Here is a 27,588-nt window from a genome sequence, read left to right on the forward strand (position 1 = left end):
ACAGCAGTAGTATATTATCATCCCCCTCTAAAATACAGAAAGGTTCCTTTTTGAAGTATTGCATAGGCTCAATATTTTTACAATGTTGGATAAATGCATCACTTATATTTGTAGTAGTTAAGTTTTTGAAGGCTGTAGGCAGAACACATAACTTAACAAAACAAACAGAGCTTAAAGCCAGTTGTAAACAAAGTACATTCTTTGGGTTTACCTATGTTAAGATACTCCTATTTAATTGCCAATCACTGCACAATGGTCTGGCATGCAAGTTAGTTGGTAGGTGGTTAGTAGTAGTTAGAAGGTGATGTATACGAGTAACATTCAATTATTAGAAACCTTATCATGGCATCTCTTTTGTGGTGTACTTTTAAAATGATTGTTTCAAGAAAGATCTGCCTAGTGTTGAGCTGGACTCATACCTGCTAGCATAATGTTCAATGCGTGAATGAGTATCATCATGTGAAAGCTGAGGGGACGAGGCAGGCCTATAAGGCAGAAAATACTGATTAATCACAAATACCCCTTGAAAATATAACACACACACTTTGGTATGTCTATGCCCTCACATTTCCATGGCTTATGTTTATACGGTGTTTAATAACCTGCAAGTTATACTTGCAACACACATGAATTGCGTGCTTCCTCAATCCATCAGAGTAGAACACTTTGTGCCAGCAATACAAAGGAGATTCAGTTCACTCGGGAGTTTCTGTGACCTTGGTTTTTTAAAAATGATACATAGACGAAGATACTCCACGACAGGTTTCTTTCGAAAGGCTGTATAGATGAAGTTTTCTCCCAACTGGCCATCCTCCTTCATTCACTGCTCTATTTCTCTTATTCTCCAGGGCCACTATTCATTCCTTTCGGGAAGTCATTAATTTCTCTCCCTTCCTGTTCTGATTTGTTTTTCTACTCTGACTGTATTAAGTTTCATGCTCAATCAGAAAGTTACCTCATATGACATACAATGTTAAGCGCTGAGTCTAGTCAATACACTTGAATTAGATACTGCAAGAACCGGCGCTAGCATTTTAGTTATGATCCTCTTCCCGCTGTTACTTTACTTGCCAACCATGAAAATTTGCTAGACCACAGGAGGTCAATATTGTCTCACAGCATTACCAACACTTCCACTGCTTACTGGCCTTTTAGAAGGCATTTAGAGGTAAATTACAGCTAAATAATACAGAACAACACTGACAGCCAGGACTGGTGGCTGTTGAACTCTATGGGACCATGGGAAAAATGGCCACACCCATGATAAATGGTTATCTGGCCGACTAAAATCATACTGGATTATAGAGGTTGCTGGATGAGAGAGAGCTCAATTAGAGAGGTCCCACATGTACTATTGTGTGATATCTGGGGAACTTCAATGTTGGAGCTCTCCAAATTTTCATCATTACAAAGTGAAATCCTGTCCATATTCGTGAACTGAATAATCCATGTGACTAAATTTGGCATGGCCTGAGAGCTGCTTTACAAATGAATGTTACATCTGTCATACTATAGCAGTCACAGGTGGATTTTTTAGTGACAGAGTAATGCTGATGTGAAAACGCCATACAGCAATATAATTTATTCTTCTTCCCAAATAGAAACTACACTGTTACACAAAGTGCTATAACTCTCTCATTGAAACAAGGCCTTTGAGTGACTCAGCCAAATTCCAACACGTATTTTAATTCTATTTAAAAAGCTTATCATCATTTTGGCTACGTCTACACTAGCCAAAAACTTCAAAATGGCCATTCAAATGGCCATTTTGAAGTTTACTAATGAAGTGCTGAATATGTATTTCATACATATTCAGCGCTTCATTAGCATGCAGGAGGCTGCGGCACTTCGAAATTGACGCGGATCACCGCCGCACGGCTCGTCCAGACAGGGCTCCATTTCAAAAGGACCCCACCTACTTCAAAGTCCCCTTATTCCTATAAGCAGATGGGAATAGGGGGACTTCAAAGTAGGCAGGGTCCTTTCGAAAAGGAGCCCTGTCTAGACAAGCCGCGCAGCGGCGAGCCACATCAATTTCTAAGTGCCGCAGCCACCTGCATGCTAATGAGGCGCTGAATATGTATTTCAGCGCTTCATTAGTAAACTTCGAAATGGCCATTTCGAAGTTTTGGCTAGTGTAGACACGGCCTTTAGGTAGCTAGAATGCTTTCACTTATTATTTTCAAATTGTTATGCAGCGTTACTGGTACTGTCCAAGAGAGACTGTGTATAATTCCAGAGTGAATCCATTTCAATATTGTAAGTTAGGACAGGTTAGAACTCAAAACTCCAAATCAGTCTATGGTACATAATACTGTTGTATTAGGGGTATGATGGTCCTGCAAAACATTTACTACAGATGATTATACATTTCTGGTCATCTTCCAGATTTTAAATCAGTTTGCAAAGTGTTTTAGAAAAAGTAGTTTTTTTCTGAATTCACAGACTACATACTGTATATTTCGAAGTCATTATTGTTAATGCTTTTTCCTCACAGATTGGAAAAGCTTTTTCTATTAGTATTAGTCACTTATAATGAATCACAGTTTTTCTGAGACAAGGTTTGGCATCGCCACACCCACATTTAAGGACTACACTTTTAGAAATCACCATACACAAATCAGTGGATAAATATCCAATGCATTACACTGATGCATTCAATACTAACTCCCTAAGATGTTCATGGAAGACAGGAAATTACTCATAACCAGATAGCCTGATTTGCATGGAACTACTCTAAAACTGAAGGCAACTCAGCAGAATGTGGATCTGGGCATTTTCAAAATCTGAGCTGGTAGGAATTTTGTATTATTAATTAAGATTTTTGCTATTCAGTGGGTATCTCCCAACTTTATATTCTTGACGTTCAGAGCCTGACTACATCTTTTGATGTCCCTTCATCCAAAATTAAATTACACCTTTAAAGCAGGATAGAGGTTGCTAACTGACTATGCACATTCACGTAACATAAATCAGGACAATGACATTGAAAAATTGAGCATAAATCTGAAATATGTATTTTACTATACAGGGGAAATAAATTAAAATAGTTTTGAAAACCACATAGAAATAATCAGCATAGTCCAAAATGCTCTTATTTCTCATTTTAAGCAACTTCCCCTCTCTAAATGATTTAATGTGGCACAAAGACATTGTTTATGGCTATTTTTCTTCATAAATTAGTCCTACTAGCTCTCACCCCCAATGCTTTAAAGGTTTCTCTGGAAACTCCTGAAATACAGCTTGTGGGAAGGAGGGATAATGCAGCCTCACCAAAAACAACCCAGGCCAGCCTCAGTTCTTTTCTTCCTTCCTATTATCATATTAAGGGAACATTATAATTTTGTTTAAAGGCAGCACAGTATTGTACACCCTGTCCACGTAACCCATTTTAACATGCCAACTACAGGCAGACAACACCTGAATGAGTCCATGAGTAAGTTAGATTTATCAGCTGCACAGTTGATTAACTTTGGTTCCTCAGCTAAAGTAATCAAGACACAGTCAGTATGAATAGCAAATGAATGAATCACTAGTAAAGGTAAGGGACATGAAAAAAATTAAGAGGCAAACATTTTAATAAAATATCAACTCATTTTTCACAGTAATATCAGCAGCAATAATTCAGAGTCTCCCACTGAAGCCAAGTGAGATCAGAGTAGCTCCAATCTCACAGTCATAATATCTTTAGCCTCTGTAGAAAACTGGGTAACAATACACAGCAGTGTGTTTGGAAATTAACTATTCAATTCCTCAGATCAAGGATTCTTGAAAGTAAGGAATCATGAAAGCATTTTTAGTGGCAGGCTACCAATTCAGTACTACCAAGTGATTGCAACAGAAAAGAGAAGTTACTCACTTGTAGGAACGATGGTTCTTTGAGATGTGTCCCCGTGGGTGCTCCACAGTAGGTGTTGGGCTCGCCCGGCACCGCAGATTGGAATTCTTCTACCAGTTTCCACTGGATCGCGCATGCACTGATGCGCGCCACTCCCTTGAGCGCCCTCGGTCATGTGCGTGATCCGGTCCCCGCCAGCTCCTTGACCAACCACCCCGGATGCTCCTGAAAAACACCGGACAGAGATCCGAAGCGGGGAGGATGGGCGGGTAGTGGAGCACCCACGGTGCCACATCTCGAAGAACTATCGTTACTACAAGTGAGTAACTTCTCTTTCTTCTTCGAGTGGTCCCCGTGGGTGCTCCACAGTAGGTGACTACCCAGCAGTAACCCCAAGTAAGGAGGTGGGTACTTGATTCATGTGCAGCTTGCCCTTGAGAGGACTGCTGTCGACAGACGGGTATCCTCATCGAACACCCGATGCAGGGCATAATGCTTGGCGAAGGTGTCGTAGGATGACCAAGTTGCCGCTCTGCAAATGTCTTTCAACGCGATTCCCTTGAAGAAGGCCGTTGATGCCGCCACCGCTCTGGTGGAGTGAGCCCTGGGCGGGACTAGCAAAGGGGTCTTTCGAAGCTTGTAGCACAGTTTTATACAGGACACAATGTGATTTGAAATTCTCTGGGAAGAGAGGCCTTCCCCTTTCGACCTGAGAGCGAGAGACACCAGAAGTCTGTCCGTTTTCCGGAAGGGCTTTGTTCTGTCTATGTAAAAGGCCAACACCCTCCTCACAGCTAGGAGGTGCAGGCACGCCTCCTTGCTGGAGCTGCGAAGCTTTGGGTAAAACGAGGGTAATACTATTGGTTCATTAATGTGGAACTCCGAGGAAACTTTCGGAACGAAAGCTGGGTGTAACCGTAAGATCACCGCCTCCTTTGAGAATACTGTGGAGGGCGGCGTTGCCATCACTGCTGCGAGCTTGCTCACCCTGCGGGCTGACGTAATCGCAAGAAGGAAGGTCGTTTTCACGGTAAGTAGTCGGAGGGGTACCGTGGCTAATGGTTCGAAGGGTGGTCCCAATAGCGTGTGGAGTACCAAGTCCAAACTCCACGACGACGGTAGCAGTTTTCGAGGAGGGTACAGGTTTACCAGCCCCTTCAAGAACCTTGTGACGATAGGATGGGCGAATACAGTGGGCCCTTCCTCTTTGTGCCAAAAAGCTGATATAGCTGCGAGGTGGACTTTTAGCGAGGATAGAGAGAGCCCGTCTCGTTTGAGGTCCAGCAGGTATTCTAGAATTACAGTTATAGGGACGTCCAGAGGAGCTAACTGTTTGGCAGAGCACCAGACAGTAAAGCGTGTCCATTTCTGTTTGTAAGTCCCCCTAGTGGAGGTCCTTCGGCTACACTCTAAGACTTGTCTTACTCCCTCCATACATGTGCTCTCTAAGGCGCTGAGCCATGGATTAACCATGCTTGTAGGTGGAGTCCCTGAGGACGCGGATGCACTATGGACCCCTGAGCCTGTGTGAGTAAGTCCGGCGCTACTGGTAGGGGGAGTGGTGGACGATCCGTCATGCGCAGAAGCACGGGAAAACATTGTTGTCGGTCCCAAGTTGGAACTGTGAGCATCATGCGAGCTCTCTCCTTCTGGCTTTCTGCAGAACCTTGTGGATAAGTGTAGTGGGGGGAAACGCGTAGAGTAGAGGGCCCCTCCATGAGATCATGGAGGCGTCCCCCAGGAACCCCCGCCCTATTCCTGCTCTGGAGCAGTACTGAGGGCATTTCTTGTTGCACTGGGTAGCAAACAAATCGACTTGGGGAAACCCCCAGGTGCGAAATATGCGTCGCAGCAGGTCAGAGTGGATCTGCCATTCGTGCGTGAGTGCAAAGCGCCTGCTCAGTTGATCTGCCTTCACGTTGTGGGCACCTGGCGAGTACGAGGCTTTCAACGTTATGTTGTTGGCGATGCACCAATTCCACAATCGGACTGTTTCTGCACATAACGCACGGGACCGTGCCCCTCCTTGTCGATTGATGTAGAACATGGTGGAGGTATTGTCACAGCATTGATCCCGACTACTTTGCCGTGCAGGTACTTCCGAAAATGTCTGCACGCACTGAACACTGCTCTGAGCTCCAGTATGTTTATATGCAGTGTCTGTTCCGCGGGGGACCATAGCCCTTGCGTCACCTTGCTGCCAATGTGCGCTCCCCATCCTATGTGGGAGGCATCGGTTGTAAGAAAAATGGAAATTTGTGATTGGTGGAAGGGCACTCCCACTAATAGGTTCTTGGGATCTGCCCACCACGCGAGCGACTTCCGTACCTCCGTCATGGGCGATACTACTCTGTGAACGGTATGGGCTGTCGGTCTGTAAACGCTCGCCAGCCAATGCTGCAGGCTTCGCATGTGTAACCTGGCATTCTGTACCACAAACGTGGTGGCCACCATGTGCCCCAACAGTTGCAGGCATGTTAGGATCAGCACCGCAGGGCAGTACATCATGACTTGCACCAAGGATTTGATGGTGTGGAAGCGGGCATCGGGCAGGTATACTCTCAAAGCGATAGAGTTTATGCGCGCCCCTATGAACTCTGTATCTTGCGTGGGTTCGGTCTTTGACTTTGCAAGGTTGATAACTAGGCCCAGCGAAGTAAACGTGTTCGCAGTAATGCGTATCATGCGTAGGATCTCTGCCTTTGAGGCCCCTTTCAGTAGGCAGTCGTCCAGGTATGGAAAAATAAACACGCCCTGCCTGTGCAGGTAAGCTGATACCACTGCCAGGGTTTTGGTAAAGACTGTGGGTGCCGAGGATAGGCCGAACGGAAGAACCCTGTATTGGAAATGCTCCCCACCGACCGTGAAGCGGAGGAAGTCTGTGTGCCGGGTGGATTGTTATATGAAAGTTAGCGTCTTGTAAGTCGAGGGCTGCAAACCAGTCTCCATTGTCCAGTGCTGTAAGTATGGAGGCAACTGTAATCATCCGGAAGCGCTGCTTGCGCAAGTATCTGTTGAGGCCCCGAAGCTCCAAAATTGGCTTCCAGCCTCCTGTTTTCTTCTCTGTTAGGCAGTATCGTGAGTAAAAACCTTTCCCTTGGAATTGTTCTGGTACTCCTTCCACCGCCCCTATGAACATGAGGTGATCTACCTCCTGCTTCAGCCTCACCTCCTGAGAAGTGTCCCTGAGAAGAGGCCGGGTGGGAGGTTTCGTCAATGGTAGTGACTGGAAGGGAATCGTGTACCCTGTGGCTATAATTTCCAGCACCCATTTGTCTGTTGTGATATTTTGCCATTGGGAGTGGAACGGTTTGAGGCGATGATGGAACATGAGGTGAGAGTGGCACTGAGCGATGGTGTTGATAGTGCAGTCCTCGACATACCCGCCAAACTTGCTGTCTCTGGGCTTGCCCCGAGGTTGTGCGACTTTGTTGAGAACGTCGCCTGGGGACCCTGTACTGTTGCTGGTGCCCTTGGTCATAGCCTTGGTGATATTGTGCGCGTTGTGGTTGGTAAGCGTAGCGCCTTTGCTGAGGATAGAATTTCTTTTTCTTGTATGGAGGAGTGTAGATACCCAAGGTCCTAAGTGTGGCCCTCGAATCTTTGCTAGAGTGTAGGACTGAGTCAGTTGATTCTGCAAACAGCTTTTGCTTGTCGAAGGGAAGATCCATGATCTTCGCCTGTAGATCTCTGGGGATACCAGACGTCTGGAGCCATGACTCCCTACGCATTACCACTGCTGCAGCTTTTGAGCGTGCCGCTGTGTCCGCCATGTCCAGGGCAATCTGAACTCCTGTTCGCGAGACCGCGTAGCCCTCCTGGACGATCTCCTTTAACACCGGCTTCTTGTCCTCTGGGAGGGAATCCATGAGAGAGGTAAGTCTAGAGTAGTTGTCAAAGTTATGGTTTGATAAATGTGCCAGGTAGTTTGCCATTCTCAGTAATAAGGTAGAGGAGGAGTAGACCTTTCTGCCGAACAGCTCTAATTTCTTAGCATCTTTATCTGACCCCCCTGATTTGTACTGAGGCGTCTTCGACCTCTGCTGGAACGATTCAACCACCAAAGAATTGGGCTGTGGGTGGCTAAACAGGAATTCCATGCCCTTGGCTGGGACGAAGTATTTCTTATCTGCCCTTTTATTCGTAGGCGGAATAGAGGCAGGAGTCTGCCATATGTTAGTGGCTGACTCCATAATGGCTTCGTCCAGTGGAATAGTGATTTTAGATGAAGCTGGGGGTCTCAAATTTTTCAGGAGTTTAAGATGCTTCTCCTGCACCTCTGCTATTTGAACGTCCTGCATGTATGCTACTCTTTTGAACAGCTCTTGGAATTGTTTAAGGTCATCCGGAGGGGTGACGTCCCCAAGGACGATTGCCTCATCTAGGGAGGATGAGGAGGAGCCGCTAGGATAAACCTCCCCCAAGTCCTCTGGCTCCCGAGTTTGCTGGTATGCTTGCTCCCTTGTGGGCTGTGAAGGAAAGTCTCAGGACTCTGGACCGAATTCCCCCTGGGACAGCTGCGTTCCTCTCCCAGAGCGAGAGTGTACACGGGGGTATTGGCGAGGAGTGGGAGGGGTTCTGCCCCTGGATCTAGACCTCCGATGTCGGTGTTCAGTATGATGAGGATGGCCATAACAACATGGACAAGGGCCCGGTGATGGAGACCTGGACCACGATCGGAGTGTGTACCCATGATGTCTGGGAGAGCGGGGTCTCCATGACGACATTGATAATGGTGAAGCTGGTATGTGATAGTACTCACAAGGATCCATGCCCAGGTCTCCATGACGACATTGATAATGGTGAAGCTGGTATGTGATAGTACTCACAGGGATCCATGCCCAAAAAGGGTGAACGTGGCCTGAGCCAAGGTGAAGGTGGTTGGAGGAACAGAGAGGGAGGTCGGAAACAGGCCGGTGGAGTTGCCGCCCTGTGACGTGGCGTGTGTATCTCGCGGGGATGGGGGGGAGGCTTGGTGATAACAGCATTGCAGCCCTGCCTCGAGATGGACTGAGGTGCCGGGGTTTGGCTCTAGCTTTCCCCCACCCCTGAAGGGTGGGCGCCGCCCCCTCCCATGCTGGGGATCTCAGCCCCGCTGTCGGTGCCGCGCTCAGTACCGTCGTAAGCAGTGCTGCGCGGGTAGCTTCCTCCGGCGCCGCCGGGCTCCGTGCTGGGTGCCCCTGCGCCATCGGCGCCGTGAGAGCCGGTGCCGCGTGAGGCAGCGCCACCGATTCCAGCGCTTGCCACACTGGCGCCCGCGCCTCCCTCAGTGCCAACTGCTGAATAGCCGGAGGCCCGGCCCCGGCCACATGCGTGACCGCGCTGCCGTTTTCATCAGCCCGTGGCTCAGGGCTCTGCGTTCTGCTCGTCCTGCTCGCTGAAACCACCGGCAAGGATCGAGCCGGGGAGAGTTTCCTCTTTTTGCACAGAGGGGGTCAAAGAAGCCGCCTTCCTTTTATGCAACCCAGAGAGCCCTTCTGTGCGAGGCTTCTCCGGCGGCTCAGGCTGAAGGGCCTTATCAAATAAAATCATTTTGAGCCTCATCTCTCTGTCCTTCCTGGCCCTGGCTGTAAGCTTAGCGCAGTGCGAACACTTCTGGGTAACATGGGACTCCCCCAGGCAGCAAATGCACTTACTATGCCCATCAGAGGCCGGCATAGCCTCGCGGCATGACTCACACTTCTTAAATCCCGAGGAAGACATTGCAGTGAGTCTTTACTGTTAATAGGGTACTTAGCCGCTAATCAGTGCATTCTACAACCCAAACAACATTCACGGCCTTCAGGGTAGCGGACGGCTTAACCAGCTTTCCTTGTCTGCTCCTCTTCCCTCCGTTCCTCTTCTCTCCTACTATTTTGTATGTTTTTTTTTTTATATATAATAGTAAGAACAACAAGCTAACAAGTAAAAAAACTATCTTATCTGTCTCAGGCTTTAGAGCCGGAGCGGATTCCATCTGCAGCCGTTGGCGGTTGAGAAGGAACTGGCAGGGACCAGATTGCGCACATAACCGAGGGCGCACAAGGGAGCGGCGCGCATCGGCGCATGCACGATCCAGTGGAAACTGCTAGAAGAATTCCGATCTGCGGCGCCGGGCGAGCCCGACACCTATGGTGGAGCACCCACGGGGACCATTCAAAGAAAAATCATAATTCCATTATAGAATGTAAGCATTGCCTCTATAATGCTTGGCACCTAGGAAATACACACAAAAAATCCACAGTACTGAATCAGTGCTAGGAAGCACCGCAATTTTAACACATTTTTGTAATTTTAACACATTTTTGTAAACAATGCCAGCCCTAACGTTTGCAACGTTCACCTAATCTGCATATTTTCAGTACTGTAATGGCACCAATAGGTCTTTAGAAATGTGCTGGATAACTGGTAATGAAGACCCAGAATCGGGGGGGGGGGGAGGGGGGGACAGAGAGAGAGAGATGTCCAATTATCAGAATGCAGTCAAATAGTTAAATGAACTGAGTGCTGAACTCTCTTTTATATTCAAATTTGACGCATTAACATGTGGTTTAAACTGGGAGGTGAATTTTCTGGGTCATTATAGGGGCTCTTTTGCAAACTTGACTTAATTTAATTCTTGATTCCCCCTCCCCCCACCTCTCTCCTCTCTGATTTGCTCACCTTGACAATTTTTTTTTCCTGATTTGTCAACCGTGATTACTATTTTTGGTTCTCTATGCCTTAAATATTGAGTCTGTTCTGGTATGGCTATGGTCTGAAGAAGTGGGCTCTCCCAAGAAAGCTCACCTAATAAATTATTTTGTTTGCCTTTAAAGTGCTGCTTTACTGCGTTTTTATTTTGAGTTGTGATCTGTGTTATTTAGATGAAAGCTTCCATTGCTAAAGTGGGTGAAATGTGGAAATTTGGAAGCATATAGCTCATTAAACCTACTTAGCTGTGACCTCTACAGTGGCTTCTGGTGTAAACTCTGAGACAGTGACCAAGATTGCCCAACCCTTAGTAAAAAGCTCTTAGTGTAGCATGTCACAAAATTACAGTATTAGTATAAGTGATTTGTATGCAACATGCCTTCAAAAATTGTTATACAAACTTATCTGTGATATGTTAGACACAGCAGCAACATTCTCTATCACCCAAGCTTCTGTTTTATGAGATTTTCTTTTTCTTTTTAACATTTTCTTTTCACAGATTTAATTGTTTTTTTAAAGAGTGAGCAAACTGGATTCATATTTTTGATAGACAATGTGCTTAAATTACCAATGGGTGCATTTATTGGAGAAACCATTTTACAGACACAATGCACCTTAATGCCAAAGACCTCTACTAGAGTCTAGTTTCATGCTTTGTTGATATTCTTGCTAAGTGGACTGTTAACCATGTGCAATTTGCAATAGCATGTAGATTTCTTGGCCTCTTAAAATTAGCGTCCTAGTGCACTCCATCTGTCTTCATGACTATGCTCTGTTTGAAAAATTATAAATCAATATTCCAATGAATATATTTTGGTGTTGCTTAGTCTAATAGTCCATTGTAAGTGAAATGTAGGTCACACATATTTCAAAACACATGGTATCGATAGTACAAAAGTTTTATCTTCAATAATGTGTTATGGTTCTCCTTTCACTAACTTTCATCTGTGAGTAAATCAAGAATTAAAAGTAATCTTAATTTGCACTAGCCTAAAATTAGTCTAAAATGTGGTAGCAAACCCCACAGTTATAAGTTATAGGCTACGTCTACACGTGCAGCCAACATCGAAATAGCTTATTTCGATGTTTCGACATCAAAATAGTCTATTTCAATGAATAACGTCTACACGTCCTCCAGGGCCGGCAACGTCGATGTTCAACTTCGACGTTGTTCAGCCCAACATCGAAATAGGCGCAGCAAGGGAACGTCTACACGTCAAAGTAGCACACATCGAAATAGGGATGCCAGGCACAGCTGCAGACAGGGTCACAGGGCGGACTCAACAGCAAGCCGCTCCCTTAAAGGGCCCCTCCCAGACACAGTTGCACTAAACAACACAAGATACACAGAGCTGACAACTGGTTGCAGACCCTGTGCCTGCAGCATAGATCCCCAGCTGCCGCAGAAGCAGCCAGAAGCCCTGGGCTAAGGGCTGCTGCCCACGGTGACCATAGAGCCCCTCAGGGGCTGGAGAGAGAGCATCTCTCAACCCCCCAGCTGATGGCTGCCATGGAAGACCCAGCAATTTCGACGTTGCGGGATGCGGATCGTCTACACGGTCCCTACTTCGACGTTGAACGTCGAAGTAGGGCGCTATTCCTATCTCCTCATGAGGTTAGCGACTTCGACGTCTCGCCGCCTAACGTCGAAGTTGGTGCCGCTACTTCGAAGTAGCGTGCACGTGTAGACGCAGCTATAAAGTTCTAGTTTATGCTGATGTTGCTACCAATACAGTAAGACAAAGCATATTCAGAGATGGCACATGTATGAAATCCAGTTTGTGGTTGAGAAATCCTATTGTTTTTGTTTCTGAAAAGTACATAGAACCTTCCACAGTATTTTTAGAACTCCACCACCCTACATACCCTATCTCAGGGGTGGCCAACCAGTTAGAGACAAAGAGCCAATATAGCATTGGATAGAGTGCAAAGAGCCACATATCATATATTTATTTATATAGCTATATAAAAATATATAATACACGGTTCAGTGCCCTCCCCCTTCCCCAGGCACTCACTGCTCTAAATGAATGCCCTCCTCCACCAGCCCCAGGCGCTCCCATCCCTCTCCTCCCCCTCTCTAAATAAATGCCAGAACCTCTGCTGCCACCATGTGCTTCTCCCACTAAGGGGTTGGGCACGTGCACAGAGCAACTGGGTGGCACTCCCAGCATGTGGCTCTGAGGAGCCCCATTTAAAGGCTCAAAGAGCCACATGCAGCTTGAGAGCCATGGGTTGGCCATCCCTGCCCTAACTCCATGTCATTTCAGAATATCTTCTAAGCCAAAAAAAACCCCACTGTAATAAAATATCCAATGAACTATTGATTATCATGTGGATGTAGGATTGTATCTGTATGCATGAGAGTAAGTAAAACTTTAAATTATGGTCTTTACATAAGACCACAGTCATCTCTATAATTTTTTGAAAAAGCATCAAGTTCAGTGCATATCACCTGAAATACATTTAGTTTCCAATGAAGGAGTATGCTTCTACCCAGGAAGAATACACTCTCAAACTATTTGTAGGACTCTGCAGAAAAATCCTACAACTCAGATGAAAGACTACATCATCCAGAAAGGTACACAGTATACATTTCACTATGCCTGGGAAACCAGGGTTTTATCTCATTCTACTGGTCTGGAATACAAATTATTCTTTCAGAAAGGCTACCAAGAAAATAAAAGGAAGGAAGGAAGGATATGAACATATGTAAAAGCTAAATAAAAACAAAATAAAGTGAGGGAATGCAGCAGCAGCACACTTCAGCAAAAGTACTCACGCAGAATCTACTGGCCAGAAGTTGATCAGAGTAACACGACTGCAAGACAAAAAATGAGGAGGTGAAGAGAGAGGCAGAAAAACTCAGCAGCAAATTAATTACAGAAAAGTTAAAAAAAAATCACAACAACTGAAAAACAGAAAATTCAACAGACCAACATGAATGACCATGAAAAGCATCCAACCAAAAGGTGGGAAATAAAATCAAAAAGTTAATTAAAAGAAAAAGAGAGATAACAAGCTGTTGTGCAACTGCCATTAAATATCGAATTCTTATGAACTTGTTATATAGTTGAAAGAAGGTAAGGCTGCTCATTGATCCATCAGCATCATCGCTGTTTTTTGTTTGTTGTTAAATACAATGAGTTTAAGTCATTTTATGTGACCAGATACACGGGGAGAGAAAAGAATAAGCTAAGCTTTAACAATCAAATTAACAACCTCATTGAAGAGATATTGTCTTTTGGAAGAAAATAAAAATGTAGTGCTAAGATCACTTGTTTCTAATTTACTTTACCCATTTTTAAGACCTTAAGGAAATCAATGCAGTATTCAATATCTTTCTTTTGATAATTACTTTTTAAATTATCACAAGAAACAGTGGAAAAAAAAAAGATGAAGGAAATGGCAATTGAAATACCAGCTTGTGTTTTCCTTTCAGCCATAGTAAACAAAAATGAGAGAAATAAAAACAGGTTTTACGCATTAAAGAAGTGAAGGGAGTTGGCACCAGCTGGGGAGCTTGAGGAGAATATCAAATGATACATTTCTTATTTGCTACAGAGCTACTCACGTTTCCATGTTGTCTCCCTCCAAGACCGTTTGCACAGGCAGATAGCCCATTCTTGGGTGTTTTGCAAAATACCGTTTTGTTCGGAATTTGTTTTTCAGTACCTTGGCGAAGTCGCGGACATCCTCTCCTGAAGTTGTCTGAAAGCAACATCACAATGAAATCAGCTCCTAATTATTCTTCTGTCATCTTTTTTTCTGCTAGGTCTTTTGACATAGTACATGAGAATACAGCAAAGGGGCACCTAATGATTTGACATTTGGAACCTAAAAACTGTATACATTTATCACTGTAGATATAAAGTATTTCCCAAATGATCAGAGGTATATTATTTGCCAAATACGTAAAACCAACCAAGTTCTAATCTCTGAGATCCCATATTTTATTATAATAGTGCTTGTTTCTCTTTTCAAGTGATTTGAGGCTGGCAATAAGAATATGGGAATCCCCCAATTTCTGTTTTGCTTTGACACTGAGAAGGCAAAGGCTTTGACTGGGCATGGTTCAAATATTAAAATGGCTGGAAAATAGGACACTCAGCAAGTGAGAGACCTGGCAATGACTTCTTGAAAGCCAGCCTGTGTTCTCATTGTCTCATTGAGAACCTTCAGTTTACTATTTCAGTGGCTGCAAAGTCTACGAAAGGGAGGGATAAATCAGTGTTTTGAGTGCTGGGCCTGCTAAAATGACAGTCGTGAGCTCAATTCTTGAGGGGGCCACTTAGAGATAAGGGGCAAATAGATTAAAAAAAATCTGTCAGGGATTCTGCTAAGTCCTGCTGAGAATGCAGGGCACTGCACATGATGACCTCTGAAGGTCCCTTCCAACCCTATGAGATTACGTGTAGCTCCGTATTCTATAAAGTAGGCACAATCTTCCCAAAAGCAAAACGAACAATTTTCCCTACCCAGCTTTGTCTACTATTATTCTTCTTGACATAAAAAGGGAGATTGGAATTGTGGCAAATTCTGGGATGGGATATTCCTCCTTTTGTTTGTTCAACTCAGAGTTAGTAGGCATTTAGCATAAGGACTTTGGACCTAAGCACAGCCTACTCAAACCACTCTAGCACTCTCTCCCACCTAAAAATAGAAGCAGAAATGGAAAAATTAAAGCCAAGCAAAGAGAAATCAAAACATTTTACCAGAAAGACTTGAAAGGGAGGAACAAGCTTCCTCTGCTTGTAAGCCTAATAAAGAATCAGATGACCCTTCTCTGAGGAATTTTAGTGGAGGACTTGAGTGAATTTATTAAAGCGGTATGCAAGGCCTAATGCCTCACAGAGAAACTAGACACTGCAATATTGCAATCCTACAATAAATTATTTCATGACCCTCATAAGGGCTGTCCTTCCCTGCTGAATCTAATTTGGCAGAAAAAAAATGAGGTAAAGTTAGTTTCCTTTTACTTGTATAAGAAGCTATATTCCTCCTATTGAGAGAGGAATGAGTTAGGTTCTATCCTTTATCTGTCACAAGGCCTGTCCTTTGAAATGGGGTTGAAAATGCCTCCATTAAAGACAAAAGTGCTCCTCTACTGAAGGTGGCTATCTGCCTTTCTGTGGGGGGGCGGGGGGGGAGAAGTATTCTCCCCTCCCTTTGGAGGTCAGTCCTTCCTGTGGAAAGACTCAGTAAGTATCTTTGTGAGTAAAAGTCAGGTACTTTGCAAAACCATTGAATTCCCAATTTTTGTAGCTGGTACAGAGATCCTCAGGCAACAGAGGCTCTTGTTTAGTTCAATACTTAACCAAAATAAAGAATTTGTCTTTCCTTTATTCTGACTCAGCCTTCTTCAGGTAAAATATTTTGTTAGTCATTAAACTGCTACCTGACTGCTAGTTTGTTTTGTTAGAATACAGCCTAAGATGGATACCTCTCTGTTATTCTTCAGGTAAGGAGAGCCTGTTGCATTCTTTGTTCTTCTTGAGCAGATGTAAAGATCACAGATCTTCGGACTTCTTGTTTAATATATGGAAAATCCACCACACGCTCCACAATTAGTAGAAGGTCTCATTCAGCGATTACTTTTCAGTTTTAAAAAAAAGTTCAGAGTTTTTTGGCCCTGCATGCTCAAATCTTTTTCCTAGTTTAATCCCCACGTAATTCAGGTCACTGATGGCTCAGCTATGCACAGCTTGTTATTATGGACTGCTGGAGCTCAGGAAGGAAAATTACTTTTACCATCTGTGAAATGGGTTCTTAAGACTGAACTCAGTAATCCACAGTTTTTTATTATTTTACCTGTTACTAATTTCAATTTCTTACATGTTTATAGAAAATTGCACTGGATCCTATAATACACTCAAAGGAATGGATGCTGTGAGTGGGAAATTCTCACTCTGTTTCATTTACGCCCAGTCGCTGGAGGGACAGTCTCATTAGTTAGAGTTCTGTCACAAAAAAACATCATTCAATTAAAAACGCCTGTGTGCAGAATACCTTTTTCATGGTGTTTTTGCTTCATTTGCTAGGAGAATAAAAATGGCGAGAAGAAACAATAACCAACTCAGTGAGATTCTTCTCCCCCCCTACATACACCATGCCCAACTACATTTGTGAGGTGTGTACACGTGCTCTAAGAATTTGAAGATGACACTATGCTCTAGCAGTGCTCACAGTAGAATAATTAGTTCTGACTTGTCTGGTCTGTTCTACACTTTCCCTCTGAAATGAGGGAAAGTACAACACATCTTTTTCAGTAATCTTAGTGACTGCAGAAAGAGTAGGAAAAGATAAGCACATGGAAAATTTTGGTGAAAAGCTGGAAGAAGCAAATGCATTGTACTTGCAGAGATTCATATCAGGAAGCACTGTATTCTTCAATATACAGTGTACTGAAAATTTCAGAAGGTACTTTGCACATCAAAGAAAACAGTTGAAGTAAAAAACAAATAATGCTGTAATGAAAATATATAACAAAAATGGACAGACATTTTATTCTTGCCTCACCATAACGTCAATTTTTTTAAACTCCCCATTTATTGAGACAAACTTATAACCTGTACTCTAGCTGCACACATCTTTTAGTTTTCATACAAATTTAGATACAAACATTTTAATTTCTGGCCAGTTATGCATTATTTTGATAGTTTTATTTTAAACATTTACATGTACACATAAATACAGGTTTTGTGATCACCAAAACCACATTATGAACTGGAAGCCAGGTGCACCAGAAATGCAGAAAATGCAAGTTGCTGGGCCTACAAAACTGACTTAAAGCTCAGTACAGGAGCAGTCCTTGCCACATAGCTGCTTGACAGCTGCTGCTATAATTTACGCATAGCTACAATGGGGCCAGAATACAGAAGAGAGAACTGGTGTGGTACAGGTTGATTTTACTTCTTATACGGAAAGGTAAAAATGCCTTGTTTGCTCTATACCATGGCAAAAATCATCTTTACATGTGATCTTGTCTAGACCAGTTAAACAGGATTTAAAGCCAGAAATACCAGTGGTGATGCACAAAGCAGAGGTACTGCAATGAAAAATCTTGCTCTTGGACTCCAGATGTGAAAATCTAGTCCATTATTCTCAAGTACCTCCTAGATCTTTACATGAATCATGTTATTACAAAACTCCATCACTATCACACACAGTGAAATTTTTAGCAGAAGAGACGGTCATGATGAAGCCAATATTTCCACCATCTATCAAAACAGCTATCACAATTAAAATAATTCTATTTGTGACAGTGATGTAGTAAAAGAGCAGGTTATGTACTTACAGTGCACTGGAAAAAATGCCCATGCTAACTTGGGAGGACCCTCATTCACTGACTTATTCAGAGTTGATCTTGTTTACCCTCCCATTTTAATACAAACAGATTTTCAAGAATCCCAGACTTACTGTTGAATACATAAAATCAATTATTTAACAGTGAGGATAGAACTCATTGGCATAATGAATGATTTTGATATAGCGTAGGATAAATAATGAAAGGCATTAACTGTAATTCCCAGTTACTTCAAACCATTACTGTTAATCCTCGCTCTGTGAGTTTCAAAATGATTGGCTGTATAATAATTTGATTGTATAAAAGATAACTTAATTGCAGGGGAAAAAAAAAGAACCTCGACGCAAATGCTCTGTTAGCTTGCAAATAGCAACTGAAGCTTTTCATGTCTACATAATAATCAACTTTAAGGGTCACAGAGATGTACCTACCGGTGTGCAGTATTCCACCATAGGATAGTGCATTTTATGGCCTTTTGCCACTCGGCCAGAAAAGAAACAGCTTTGGCAGATGTCATAGTTAAAGTGCTTTAAGCTTCTGTACCTGATGCAGGGAGGAAAAAAAACGGCCTTTAGAGATTCATAGTCTATATTAATTGAATTGGGTTTCAATTTGTAAAGTTGTTCCCTTTGCTAATAGCTCCTTTCCCACCAGTCAGTCTTCATTGTGCACAATGTGCTGGACAGTACATAAAATAAAATAAATGCTCTTCTGCCACACAGGGCCACACAGCGACACTGGAGAACAATTCGGAGCAAGGTGTTTATAAAATTACTTACACATTTGCAAAAAAAAATCACCAAAATTATAATAATTACAGGGCAATACTAGAAAAGCATGGATGTCAAAAGAAAAGAGAACCTATGCCTATTAATAAAACACAAAATGTGCCAGCAAATTTCTGATGAGCTCAAATTAATGTCATTTATTTTTATTTTCCTCACCCTTCCTGTCAAATTTCTTAACCAAACAAATTTCAGTAAAAATGCCCCTCAAATAACCCCAGAAACTTGGTTTTGTTCTGCACATTAAATAGCAGCATGTTAGAGTTCTGTCTAGTTTCCTTACAATATTAGCCTGCACATGTGAACAGCCTTCAGATTAAAAGACCTTACTGCACATTTACATTCAAATATCTATTTAGCCTCAACACCTATTGTGGTATCTGTTATGTTGTAGCCTGGAAAGGAGCCAGGAAGAGTCTGTGTTGTTTTAAGAGGTTCATTAGCAATAATCTCAAGTGACAGACTTAACAGCACTGTTTCTAGGTGCTGCCTATCTCACTGTTATTAACTCACTAAATGCCTTCCAACACAAGATATATTCTAAAAATGTGCGAACTGAGATATTAATTGTCTTGAACATAGAGGAAATCCCTGGTATGTACACACTAGCTAAGCACTATTTACCTACCATAGTAATAGGTATATTGGAAATACTGAAGAGATATACTAGATATGCAAGTTAGGTTAGTTTTGATGTATACATATGCCCAAGAGCTTTGTGCCTTATCAGGCTATCTAGACACCTGACATTCCTCACTCACAATGGCTGCGTCTACACGTGCACACTACTTCGAAGTAGCGGCGCCAACTTCGAAATAGCGCCCGTCACGGCTACACGTGTTGGGCGTTATTTCGAAGTTGAAATCGACGTTAGGTGGTGAGACATCGAAGTCGCTAACCCCATGAGGGGATGGGAATAGCGCCCTACTTCAAAGTTGAACGTCGAAGTAGGGCACATGTAGACGAGTCGCGTCCCGCAACATCGAAATAGTGGGGTCCGCCATGGCGGCCATCAGCTGAGGGGTTGAGAGACGCTCTCTCTCCAGCCCCTGCGGGGCTCTATGGTCATCGTGTGCAGCAGCCCTTAGCCCAGGGCTTCTGGCTGCTGCTGCGGCAGCTGGGGATCCATGCTGCATGCACAGGGTCTGCAACCAGTTGTCGGCTCTGTGGATCTCATGTTGTTTAGTGCAACTGTGTCTGGGAGGGGCCCTTTAAGGGAGCGGCTTGCTGTTGAGTCCGCCCTGTGACCCTGTCTGCAGCTGTGCCTGGCACCCTTATTTCGATGTGTGCTACTTTGGCGTGTAGATGTTCCCTCGCAGCGCCTATTTCGATGTGGTGCTGCCCAACGTCGAAGTTGAACGTCGACGTTGCCAGCCCTGGAGGACGTGTAGACGTTATTCATCGAAATAGACTATTTCGATGTAGCGTGAACATGTAGACATAGCCAATAAGAGCTATATCTTTCAGCTCATTTTGATTTTGCTTGAATAAATATGGAGACAAAGTAAATAGGCAATTTCTTATATTGCATTTGGGAATAGGAAAGTATGGATAACTTTCTAGATGCGGCAATCCAATCACAATCACATCACTTCCTTCCATAATGTCTACCATCCCCATGTTGAAATATGCATTGGAAGTAAACACACAAGGAGATTAATCCAGGTAGCAAGGGAACCAATACAATGATAAAAAACACCCAGGAATTTTTCCATATTTAAACAAGCACTTCCCTCCAGCTACTGCAGGAAGCAGTGAGAAGGAAGCTTGACATTTAATGCATTTTACCACTTCATCTCCCACTAAAATCATCATTCATACCTTCAAATGTTAGGCAAAATGATGGCATCTTTGTATGTATTTTATTTAAGAACATTATAAAAAGCTCTTTGTAAACAGTGCAATACAAAGAAGTATAAATATCAATGGTACAAAGACCATCATGAATAAAAAGCACACAAACCACACAAAGAGCAATTAGGAAATGAAGTGATAAAAACAAGTCCTGTCTAAGCATCATTGAAAGTAACTATTTACTAAGCTGCTAAATGGATTGTGAACAGACATAGCAATGCATAGCCATTTTACAATACAGTAGTTTATTCATTGCTATAGTAACCATGGGATTGATCCAGATGTTGAAATCCATCAGCAACATTTCAGAATCAAGGACTTAAATTATTGTTAAATAAGAGATGTTTACAGAAGATAGGCTGAGTAGATTCAGTCTAAAGCAATGATCATAATATAATGGTATTTCTAGCATACTAGGTTAAATAGTCCACCAATTACACACTCTTTCTCTGAAAAAATATATAAATAGCTCTGGATTTTTGTGCTCCTGTGATTGTTTTCCTGTTCATTTGCATGCTGTTATATTACCATGGAAAGCAATTTTTACTTCCAATCCAGAAAACAGAATCATGTTTACAGAACAGAAGGAATAAGTAAATTCCATAGTTACTGGGACAGTCCACCAGTCTTTTGGTAGGAGAAGAGATGACAGGAAGAGAGGCATTTGATTTGAACTGCCTCCCTCCCTTACAACAGTTCAGTTTAATTTACGGAAATAGGTCTCTCTCTAAGGCCGTTTTCACACAGGCCACCTCCTTTGGAAGTAGCATGCTAATACACGGAGTGAAAGATGCTAATGAGGTGCGGATGCAAATTTCACATTCCTCATTAACGTAATGTCACGTGATTTGGAGTCTGGAAGACCGTTCTTCCGGACTCCAAAAGCCATGGAGAAGCGCGGCCCCTGGGGGAGACTTCCAGAAGAAAGTCCTTCTTCCAGGGGCCCCTTTTTCCCAAAGATTGTTGGGAAGAAGGGGCCTCCGGAAGAAGGACTTCCTTCCGGAAGCCCACCCCGGGGGCTACGCTTCTACACAGCATTTTGGAGTCCAGAAGAACGGTCTTCCAGACTCCAAATCATGTGATGTTACGCTAATGAGGCACGGGGAATTTGCATCCGCACCTCATTAGCATCTTTTGCTCCGTGTATTAGCATGCCACTTCTGGAAGTGTGTAGAAACAGCCTAAGATAGCACTATTGGGTTGCTTTTTTATATTTGCTACATTAAAGGAATAAAAACAACATCATTTTTCTTTTGGGTAGGTTAGCTGGGTTTTGGATACTAAGCAGCTGACAGCACTGTAGCAAAAGGGGTGTTACTTTGTACCTGAATCCAATAATTGGACACTCCTTACAGATGTTACATTTAGCTTGGTGTTTGGCAGTTTCAGCAGCAGCCACCCTGTGCAACACAGGCAGCCATACCATGGACTGTGGTTCCAGCCTCATCCAATCCAAGAACAGGGCTGCTTCAATTTCTGGCTTGTTATTAGCCTGTGAGAGAGGGTGAATAAAGACAAGCACTAAGTAAAGAATGGTCTCCCCTGACAATACAACCCACTATCTTCCTGCCTGCTCACATTCACCTCTTCACTGAGCTGTCAGTCCTGGTCTACTCTCTCATGCACCAACCCTAATTATCTTCTATTTAGGGTTTCCAGGACATCTCTGTCCTCTCTGTGTCTACCTTTTATATTCAAAGATCCACAGGGCAATCACTGTCTTCAGTTTGCGGCACCAAACACAACGTAATTAGATAATTTCAGTTAAACCATAATAAATATTTACTTTCAGTAACGTCTAATGTGCCAAGTACAGAGGCCCGAATGGTTTGGGAGGTAGAATACTTCTCTTGTTTGTTCAAGATTTTGAGTATCTTTATATCATCACCTGGTACTTGTTATGTTGATGGGTCTCAGTCTCATCAGCTACCTGAGGGAAAACTGACACACGTTTAGGAGGGGAAACCTCTAAATTACTTCAAAATACAAAGCTGGAGAAAGAAGAGGAAGGGGAAAAACAACTCAAGCTAGTTTGTTTTTTTTAACACTGTTCACAACTTTGGCCAACTAATTAGCTGTTGATAATTGTAGATGGGAGAAGATGAGAAAAACTGACCAGAGTGACCTCCTTGCCATTCCCTCAAAAAAATAAAAAAAAAATATTAATAAAGCATTCCATTAACTCTGACACAAAACACTGCATCAGTTTAATTAATCAGAGTAAAGGCTTTGTTCCTTTCTTTTCTTACAATTTTCATGCTAATTTGGGAAATCTTCTGAAAAACTAAGGGTTCCACCTGCTGCATTAGAGACCAGTATTAATGGATTTCCAACATTGTTGTAATGATAATAGAAAACAATATGGTGTTCAGTGTTTTATACATCTCTTGCATGAAATTAAATAATGTTCTTTGATGCTCTGCAACACATCCAACAGATTGTGTGCAAAACCCATGTCATGCGTTTTTCTTATAAATTTTTAAAGAAACACTAACTGGAGCAAAGAGAACATAAAAGACACCATCAAAGAAAAAAAACACACACTATATCAAATCACAACTTTAATTCAATAATTTGCTGATTATGTTCAGAATGATGTACCATGTCATTCCCTGAATAATTTCAAAGCACTTTACATACATCAATGAATTCAAGACATCCCCGTAAGGGAGGAAGAGGGACCACAAAGTGTTACTACCTTATCCTTATTTTAAAACTGTATTTGGAGCACAGAATGGTCAAATGACTTATCCAAGGTCACACAACAAGCCAATGTCACTCAGCAACTTAACTGCTGAAACATCACTCACGCGTGCGCTAACTACTAGGCAATACTCTGCACCTTCTCCCTGATATTCTCTGTGTTCCAGTGTATTGGTGGAGTATCTGTTTAATATGCTATTTCTAGTACAAAAAAAGATGAATTCTGTATTGAAATGTTGTAGTGAGTGATGTCGACAGAATAAAAAGGAGCAGCTCAAAGCATTACCCATCCTTTCATAGTAGCTTTACATTTGCAGAAAAAGTTGCTCTGATGAAACCTCCTATAACATTGAAAAATCCATTTTAATTCTGCAGTCACTGTTGATCATTAATGGTCCTAAAAGTTGACTATCCAACTACTTGGTATATAGCTCATGTGAAACCTGTGCTTTGGGAGACTAGTTGCATTAAAATGTTTCAAAACTAGTTATGAATTACATTATGTGAAGATTTAAAGCCACGTGGAGAAAAGGTTGTCAGGGTCGGACAATATCGGACAGACCGTTCGTGACGGTTCCCTGAGCTGCTATTACATTTTCGTTAATATCTTCTAAATCCAGTAAAGGCAGCAGCTGAAGATTTTACATAAGGGAAAAGGTCTGCATTCAGACAGAACATATATGAAGTAACAAGAGCAGGCTGTAAAGAATATTAATGATTCTTTTCTTCAACACATTTCTAAGGAACTCCAAATTTTATGGTAATAAAAAAGTGAATCAAACAAAATTCATAAAGCCTTCCCTAGGTTACAAATAACAATTTGTTATGGAGGGATATTCAAATTCATTATACTTCAGACATCTGCTCTTCAGCATTTATATCCCAAAACCAATTGATGGGAGGGGAAACAGGGCAAGTTTTTACATCTTTATGTAATGATCAGGAGCCAAATTCTTTGCCCTCCTTCTGTCCCTTACACTTGTCCTCCCATTTTGATCATTCTGGCTTTTTAAAATGTATACTGTGTCAAGTTGAGGATAGATCAAATTTATGTCTGCGCTATGCAATATACTGCCTTATTTCTCAATGTACAATGTAGTATCATATTATCTGGTGGAATATGAAGTATTTTCACTAACATACATATTACTTTTTGAAATGCTGCAATTTGGAAGATAAATTATAAAAATAATATTCACTTAACAGTGTCTTCCATCCATGAATTTACAATATTGCATTCTTTCCACACTGATTCAGTACATCGATCCATAACAAATGTAGACTGTACAGTTACCATTCTTTCCTTTGTATTGGTATGACTCAAAGAGTGTATCTGACATTAGCTATAGTCTCACTGTATATAATTCCCACTCTTTCCACATCGATAACATTCTACATAAAAACTCCTGCCGAACACATTCAATTTCATTGGGGAAAAACATCCTTTGATAATTTTACACCATAAAGCAACAAACACACCTCACACTTCACAAAGGTACTGGGGAAAGGCATTTATATTTTTGTCTAATGAACTAAACTAGCCTACTGACTCGAAGCTCTTCTTTTGCTCCTATTCCTCAGCGTTTCAACACCATGGTAACTCGTGGAAGAAAGTGTGTGAATAATGTCTAAATGATAATGGCATAATTTTTATCCATCTCTCTTAAGCCCTTTCTATACTGGCCAAATAATGTTTGCAATCTTCCAGCATGATTCACTATTAAAAAAAACTGTTGCAGTTTTGCCTTAAAGAAGCACTGTCATGGCTGACAGGTCCTGAATAGTAGCTTTTCAATTTTTACCTTAGAAATTAACCCAACATGGAAAACAATAAACTCTCACTCAACAAAAACTAGGGGTGAAATACCTTTAAAGTCAAGATCATGCACACTAACCACACTTGCTGAGCATGCTTAACTAGTAAGTATCAGAGAGGTGGCCATATTAGTCTGTATCTTCAACACAACAAGAAGTCCTGTGGCATCTTATAGACTAACACATTTTGGAGCATAAGCTTTTGTGGGTAAAGAGCCGCCTGACTAACAACTTTCTTAGCTTGTAACTCTGTCCTACTTCCTAGGAGCATTTATCACTTTCATTAAGTAAGGCAAAGATAGTATTTTCATACCAGCACAATACAATCCTGAGAAAATTCACGCAACTTTTCATGGACCTTATGGATCGTATTTATGCACTGCTACTCAAGCGTTTACACCCATTTTTTTTAACCTCAGTTAAGATTTTTGCCGCTAAAATACCTCAAAATATAATTACATATTTCTGGCTTAGGGAAGATACTCCCAGTTGTATGAGCAATATATTATTACATTCAGAAATTATGAAAAAAAATCACAAACCTCTGAACTACTGGGAAGAAAAAATAAAATGAAAAAAGCAGCCTGAAGCAAAAACAACCCCCCCCCCCTCATTCCTTATGACAAAGAATGTGCTTGTGGGAATGGTAAGTATTTTATTACCATTTGCACAGGCTGTTATAAACAGCAGTGCTGAGAACACATGCATGTTGACAGAACAAGACTGCCCTCCCCCACCATTCCCAAGGACTTATACTTCAAACAAAAACCAGGAGAAATTTTTCCCCCCTTTATCTCCTGGTACAGTAAACATCACATTTTCATGCTGCTGTGCATAACAGACAAGGCTGTTGCCAGGGCACCTAACCTAAGGGGGGTTGTGAGAGCAGGATATGAAGTACACTTTTGCTGCTGACTCTCTGACATGTCTGGAAGTTATTACTAGTGTGTGATCAGAACAAGTAAGTAAAACAAATACATATATCAATACAAGGACTAAATCAACCCCGAAGTATAATTCTTGGTCCTTAAAAAGGACACGAAGAAAGACCTATTAGAGAGTATTTGGACACAACGCTGCCAAGCACACATCCCCTGATTAATTTTTCTATTTTCAATTATTTCCCTTCAAGATGATCCCAGGAGAAGAAGGGTGAGGAGGAGTGGGGTGGGGGGTGGCTGGGAGGTGAGAAGGGGAAGGAATGTAAAGCAGTGTCATTCAACCCACAAGATCCATGTGTTAACCTCCCATCCCCCCTCTGTTTCAGGGATTCCTTGCAATCCTCCACCCGCTCCCTCATGCCATGAGCTGTGTACTTCATAGCATCCTTCCCCACGGTTTCTGTATCTCTCCACCTCCTGTCCCCACATGCCCCATTTTCAATCTTCTCATTTTTTCTACTAGACTCCAGCTCCCTGCCCAGTGCCTGCCTAACCATTTCCCCCTTTCTGGGCCCATGGTTTCCTCTGCACCACAGTTCTCTTCCCTTCTCTCCCCATTCACTTACAAGACCCTGATCTTCCCCCCTCCACTTCTCTCCCTCCAGATCCATGAGACATGCTGCTTCCACCCCCCCATTGGCAAATGCACTGCACCCTTTCTTGTTACCCCTCCCTTACTGCTCCATCACACAAACCTGTGCCCCTCCTTCCTCCACTACCACTGCCCCATTCCTCAAGTCCTTGTTGCTGTCCCATCACTCCCACGCTTGTCCCTCCAACAGTGTCCTCTTGATTCCTCTTTCCAGAGTCCCCACATCCTAGCCTACAAATCCTCCTTGTAAGGCTCTCTTACTTATTTTTGAGTTAAGGCTACAATCTTTCCAGGAACCCAGATAAGGTTCTGCCTCTGATGCCTGAAGGCAGCAACAGGAGGCACCAGAAATATCGCTCTGTATGCAGCAGCAGGCAGTGCTGTGGGCCTGGAGTTTCTTGTGAATCGGTCTCTTTCAATGTTTTGATTTGCACCAGACTCAACAGGGAACTCCTGCACACCAACAGCTTAAATATGCCTGGACACTTTCGAAACAGTTGAATGTAACATTCCAATGCTATCACAATATATCTAAAACCATACACGCACACACACAGAGCTGTATCAGACCTTGTTTAGACCAGCCAAATATCTTCCTCAAATGTCAACATCCATGTCACCTAAGTCAGAAGTGAACAAAGTGAGGGGAAGGCCCTCTTGGGGACAGGAGGATAAAAGGGGGTGCAGCACTAATGGCTACTGGGTCTCAGGATCATCCATCTCATTTAAAATGTTGAAATATGTTACTGTTTTTATGTCGGTGTATTCACATTTATATACCAATTAATAAAGCGTTTATAGTGTACATACTTATATTCTTACACATGCCAAAAGGGGTTGATTTTATACGAACATAACCAAAATTTCCATCAATTTGGATTACATTACACAGGTTGAAGGGGCCCTTCTAATTGATTTCTGTATATCCTTATTACTGTATTTCTAGTGTATACCCACAGGCCTGGGTCCTTTTTACAAAAAAAAAAAAAAAAAAAATTTTTTAAATTCCTGTACCTCTCCTTTTGTTCAAAATTATTTTGTGGATGTTACTGCAATTTCTATGACAGAATGAATAAGGGACC

General features: G+C 42.5%; 1 protein-coding gene across 14 annotated transcripts in view; it reads right to left on the reverse strand.

Moving 5' to 3' along the window:
• The window catches only part of DMD (dystrophin), a 2,199,436-nt gene that overhangs the window by 44,775 nt on the left and 2,127,073 nt on the right, over window positions 1-27,588 (reverse strand). For 8 of the 14 annotated variants that reach the window (XM_074994601.1, XM_074994607.1, XM_074994530.1 and 5 more), the window contains 5 exons: window positions 21,781-21,947; window positions 18,248-18,359; window positions 14,085-14,221; window positions 13,293-13,331; window positions 420-485 (listed from right to left, as the gene is read on the reverse strand). In XM_074994601.1, coding sequence (XP_074850702.1) covers window positions 420-485; window positions 13,293-13,331; window positions 14,085-14,221; window positions 18,248-18,359; window positions 21,781-21,947 — 521 coding nt within the window. The remainder of the gene's footprint in view (window positions 1-419; window positions 486-13,292; window positions 13,332-14,084; window positions 14,222-18,247; window positions 18,360-21,780; window positions 21,948-27,588) is intronic. The other 6 variants (XM_074994539.1, XM_074994631.1, XM_074994646.1 and 3 more) reach the window with 3 other exon arrangements.

This window comes from Carettochelys insculpta, chromosome 1, assembly GCF_033958435.1.
Source record: "Carettochelys insculpta isolate YL-2023 chromosome 1, ASM3395843v1, whole genome shotgun sequence".
Taxonomy (NCBI): domain Eukaryota; kingdom Metazoa; phylum Chordata; order Testudines; family Carettochelyidae; genus Carettochelys; species Carettochelys insculpta.